This window comes from Lampris incognitus, chromosome 8 (genome assembly GCF_029633865.1).
Source record: "Lampris incognitus isolate fLamInc1 chromosome 8, fLamInc1.hap2, whole genome shotgun sequence".
NCBI classification, from domain to species: Eukaryota; Metazoa; Chordata; class Actinopteri; order Lampriformes; family Lampridae; genus Lampris; species Lampris incognitus.
In genome coordinates, this window is record NC_079218.1 from 32,620,696 (window position 1) to 32,625,805 (window position 5,110).

The 5,110-nt window shown below is 48.0% G+C and overlaps 1 protein-coding gene across 1 annotated transcript; it reads left to right on the plus strand.

Annotated features, from left to right (window-relative positions):
• The first annotated feature begins 3,337 nt into the window (after positions 1–3,337).
• On the plus strand, positions 3,338–4,723 carry LOC130116369 (paraneoplastic antigen Ma1 homolog). Its single transcript, XM_056284287.1, has 2 exons — positions 3,338–4,363; positions 4,451–4,723. The coding sequence occupies exons 1-2, from the start codon at positions 3,338–3,340 to the stop codon at positions 4,721–4,723; spliced, it is 1,299 nt and encodes a 432-aa protein (XP_056140262.1).
• Positions 4,724–5,110: the final 387 nt, after the last annotated feature.

Here is a 5,110-nt window from a genome sequence, read left to right on the forward strand (position 1 = left end):
TGAACACGACAACAGCACCACTGCGCTCTGAAACCCATTATTTCCAATGGCTTGCGCCACGCCGCAATGGGTTTTTGCTGCACTGAGCAGAGCGTGGTCGCAGCACAGCCGCACGGCCAATAGAAACAAGGCAGCCTGCCAGGCACGGAAGGCAAAATGGATGGAAAAATAATAGAAAATAAAATGAAATAAATAAGATGTGAACTTAAAAAGCTAATGACGAACTTGTCCTGCTAGAAGTTTTGAAAACTCCGCCTATTTTGCTCTGTCCTCCGCAGGGGCACAGGAAGGTATTTTGAGTGGGGGTGCTGAGGTGCTCTCTATCTAGGCTAGTATTTATTTGCCAAGGAAATATCTCTTCCTCTCTGTCTCTCGCTCACACATGCTCACACACACGGTGGCACAGCGTGCACACCGCACGCACGCACACACACTACAAAGACGTAACATTAAATATTTTACCAACAATGTGTTGAAATTTACAGTCAAATGAGAGGTTAAAGGAAGGGAAGCTATTCAGAACTAATGGTAGTGCTCTGGGACAGATGCAGTAATGTAAACAGCTACACGGTCAATCAAATGACACACACGCATGTCCATCATTTGACACACCAAAGTTCTAAAAGGCCGATATTGGTTACGCACAGAAACACCTCTTTTTCGCGACAACACTGCTAGCCGAACTCATGCCATTAACACAGACACAGGATATCCATTAGGCCTACATTAAGAACAGTCTGCGCTGCACACATCAGCTGGTGCAATATCAATAATGTGAAATTGCCTTTCCTGCTAGTTATTATGAATGCCATTTTAAAGTATGCCACTCAGCTCACAGCATTGCCAATTCCTGGCTACATACATAGCCTACTACAAACATGATATTGACTATTACACGCATTCTGCACTGCGGCAGCTGTAACCAAAAATGAATAATAATGCATGTCAGTCTTACCTATTTGAAGACTCCAAATGTGGACTTCCGTTCTGGTGTGATGTCGATAAATCTCTTCATCAGTGGCTGAATGTCAATCCGATCAAGAATGTCACTGTGGACGTTTAGAAAAGTCAGGTGTGTGAGTCATCTCTAGGTCATATTGTTCTGTAGCCACGTTTTGAGGCGGCGAAGGGTGGAGAACGACCGCTCAGAGGAAGCGGCAGAGACAGGTAGACATAGGCAAAGTTCAATAAACTTTTCCACCTCTGTCAGTAGTTTCCTTGTTTGAGGATGCAGTGCTCTGACAAATCCAGCAACATCTTGAGCTGACTTGAGTCCTTTTGTCTTGGAGGGCGCACCTATCAATGTGAGCTGCATATGTAGACAAGATTTGTCAATCTGATTGGGGTGCTGTGCATCATTGATCTCATTCCACCCAGAGTAGGCTCCATTTGTGGCATTGATAAGAGTCTGCTCTCTCAGGGCAGTGACTTGCAGTCCTTCTTGGTCGAATCGGCGCTCTAGCTCGGTTGTCACAAGATCCAAGGCCTCGTAGAACTCATGCCACCATAGCTGCTCTCCTACATCAGTCACAATGGCCTCAGCCTTCTCTGTATCCCTTGGACGGGCAGGGGGGGTTCTGCTGGTTCGTGGAGGAAGGGGCATTTGAAGATTGTTTTTTTCTGTACAAGCCTCCACTTTGGCAGTCATCTCCTGGACAACTTCATCTTCTCGCAGTGCATGCATGCATTGTCATAGCGCAGTCGCACACTCTATAGTGCGCCATTCGCACTTGCCTTCTCACTTTGTAGAGTTCTGGCTATGGTCTCGCACAATCCAAAAAGAGCCACACAGCTCAAAAGGCCAAAGTATGTTCTTGCTTTTGTAGCTTGTTTGTATATGTAAGGACCTTTTAGAATCTGGAGATCTTTGGTGCTTAATTTGCCAGCATGCTCGTGTCTTAAAACGTTTTCCTGTGTGGGTGTGGTTTCCAAACGTGTGGACCAATGGGATGTATGTGTCTTTGAATTTTTGTTATCGGCCAATGATAGGATGAGGAGTGTTCTGCCCGCGAAATCGTGGGGTCGCTACGGTCGATCACCTCGTGAAAAGGAAGGAGCTTGAGATTCAGCAGGACTCCAAGGAGAGAGGTCCCATTTTTTTCTCTCTCTCTCTGCGGCCCCGTTTGAGTGCCCATTTTGCGGAGACTTTGTACACAGCCGTGTACTGGCCCGCATTTGAGGACCCGAGGGTTGCGATTGGCCCACGGTCGTGTGCTTGCTGGTGGGGTTTATTTTGGGTCTGATTGCTTTGTTTCCCACCGGAGGACAATTGTCTTCGCTGGGGTTTTCGGAACGTTGCGACCTGTGGCCATCTTGCGGGTGGAGGCCCTGCCGGGGAGCCGACAGCAAGCACAGCGCCGACCATCCTCTGGACTGCACACAGCCTCCCGGTCGTGGGAGCGTTGGCGGGTGGAGGCCCTGCCGGGGAGCCGACGGCAAGCACAGCGCCGACCATCCTCTGGACTACACACAGCCTCCCGGTCGTGGGAGCGTTGGGTCGTGAGTAACTTGGACAGATCACTTATACACACACACCCACGCACTTTTGTCTCGTCGCCTGAGCATCGTAGGGTGTCTGCCTTGCCCTGCACTCAGAGAACTGGTTTAATGTGCACCAACGGGTCCCAACAGAAAGCGCTGGGTATTTTGTATTCTTTTGATACTTTCTTTCTGTGTATTGTGAACGGTTGTCACGCCCTGTGAAATTTTAATTAATGTGTAGTTGATCAACAGTACCACACTCGTGTGGTACTCTCTGTTTTTTTCTCTCACACTCTCTCTCTCTCTCTCTCTCTCTCTCATTATTATCCAAAAAATCCTATTATTATTAATTATATTTCGGGTGTATTGGCAGCTCATGCTGGTAATAAGCGTGTACGGTACTTCAGTACACAGCAGGGTTACACGATCTGCCTTAACCATAGGTTTGTTTAAATTCTGGGAAGATACACCATTCACTAGCCTTAGGTAAGTGTAGTATTTTCTCAGTGGAGGCACCGCGCTACTACACTGATAAATATCCTGGTTAATTATCTCTATTATCATTTATCACTATTATTGTCATTAGTGACACTAGCCTACTAGTGCACAGGAGGTTCGGCCAGCTCAACATTCCACTGCTCAGAACTCAGGATCCTGTTGCACCATTGGATTTGCTTGTAACACTTTAGTAACTGGTTGCATTAGGATGTTATCTTGTTCAAATGTGCTTGGCATTGCCCGCCAGTGAAGAAGGGGTTACATTTTGGAGGCACCGCTGGGATACTCCTGTTTTACTAACTTTAGTAGGTAGTTTACTGTTTATTGTTGTTTGTTGTTGTGATTTAATACAGTTAGCATGGAGCTCAGTCAGGCTGTCGAGTGGAGCCGTGAGGAGAATTTGGATGTGTCTCATGCTATTTTGCTTAGCAAAGTGCCACTGAATGTCGGAAATGATATTGTGAGCCGTGTACTTGATACAGTCACAGTTTTGGGTCACACTTGGATACGTGGTTGCCGTAGTGACAAGACTGGTAGGCACATGTTCATTCTAGTGGAGACTTCTGCTGCTTTAGAACCCGTTTCTTTACCCCCTGAGATGGGAATTATAGGTGAAGCGGGTCCCTGGTCTGTTCATGCTCTGAGTAGTTTGCCGTATGTTAACCCTGTCCCTGAAGGGGATGCATTTGAGGTCAAGCTGTTGGCATTGTTACAGCAGGAGGGTAAGTCAATGGGTGATGTTAAGGCTGTTGTCATGGGCACCCAGCATCCTACACCTGATGTCAGCACGGATTTAGTCAATGCCATAAGCAAGCTGGTGGACCGCTGTAATCAGGCCCCATCTGATGCACCTAGTTATAGGAAGCTGAGGTTGTTTTCAGGTTTGCGACCTGTTCCCCCTGGTGAGGAGGAATATGATTCCTGGATGGAACAGGCTACTCAGATGAGCACTGAATGGCAGTGTGCAGATGCTGCAAAGAGGCAACGCATTGTTGAAAGCTTGCGTGGGCCTGCTGGGGACATCGTGAGGTTTTTGAAGGTCAGTAATCCCTCTTCCACGGCTACTGAGTATTTAACTGCTCTTGACACTGTGTATGGGTCCACTGAGAGTGGGGCAGATCTTATGGCATCGTTTCGCCATACATTCCAGGAAGATGGAGAGAGACTGTCTGCTTACCTCTGTCGCTTGGATAAACTCCTCCACCGTGTTCTTGTGAGAGGAGGGATTGGTCCTGCAGACTTGAATCATGCACGCATGGAGCAGCTCTTTAAGGGTGCCCTTACCACTGACTTGGTGGCTTTATGTGTGCGAATGATGCATACTTTGCAAGATCCACCTACTTTCTCTCAGCTGATGCGGGAAATCCGAGAAGAGGAGCATTGGGTAAGTGTGAGAGAAAACACTAAGCTTTCTGTTGCTGCCGCTGCGGTTCCTCGTGCACGTGTGACTGCTGCTGTTGCTGTTCCCCAGGTGGCTGTGAATCCGGCGGCATCTGAGGTGGATAGTTTAAGGAATGAAGTCAAGGAGCTGACAGCTTTAGTGAGTAGGGTTTTGAGTGCTGCTACCCTGACTCCTGAAATGCCAGCCCCACAGACTGCACTGGTTTCCTCGAGGGTTGATTCCTCGACCTTTCCCACGTCTGCTGCTTCATCTGTTTTGCCTGGCATCTTTTGCTATAAGTGTGGGGAGGATGGTCACACCCCAAGCGAGAGTGTACGCGTTCTGAGAACCTCAGACTGGTGAATCGGAAGCTGATCAAAAGGGTCACTGCCACAGGGAAACGTCAGCAGAACTCAGTGATGGAACGGCGTCGAGCTCCATCACACAAAATCCGTTCCACCCAATGCTTACCTCAAATTAAAGTAAGCCAGTCACCCCTGCCGGCTGGCTTAGTGGGGTCCTCTACTGAGATGCCTGTGCAGATAGAGGGGATTTATGCCAAAGCTCTTCTTGATAGTGGTTCCCAGGTCACTATCTTGTATCGCAGCTTTTATGAGGCATATTTGAAACATTTGCCACTGCAGCCAGTGGAAAATCTTGAAATATGGGGTTTGAGCTCTCACAAATACCCATATGATGGCTACTTGTCTCTCCGGCTTGAGTTTACTGAGGCTGTTACTGGAGTGCCTC

Bases quoted from the DNA above. Each gene is read 5' to 3' on its own strand.
- LOC130116369 (XM_056284287.1), top strand. From the start codon at position 3,338: ATGGAGCTCAGTCAGGCTGTCGAGTGGAGCCGTGAGGAGAATTTGGAT. The intron at 4,364-4,450 runs GTAAGTGTGAGA...GCTGTTCCCCAG, and splicing joins TCCGAGAAGAGGAGCATTGG to GTGGCTGTGAATCCGGCGGC.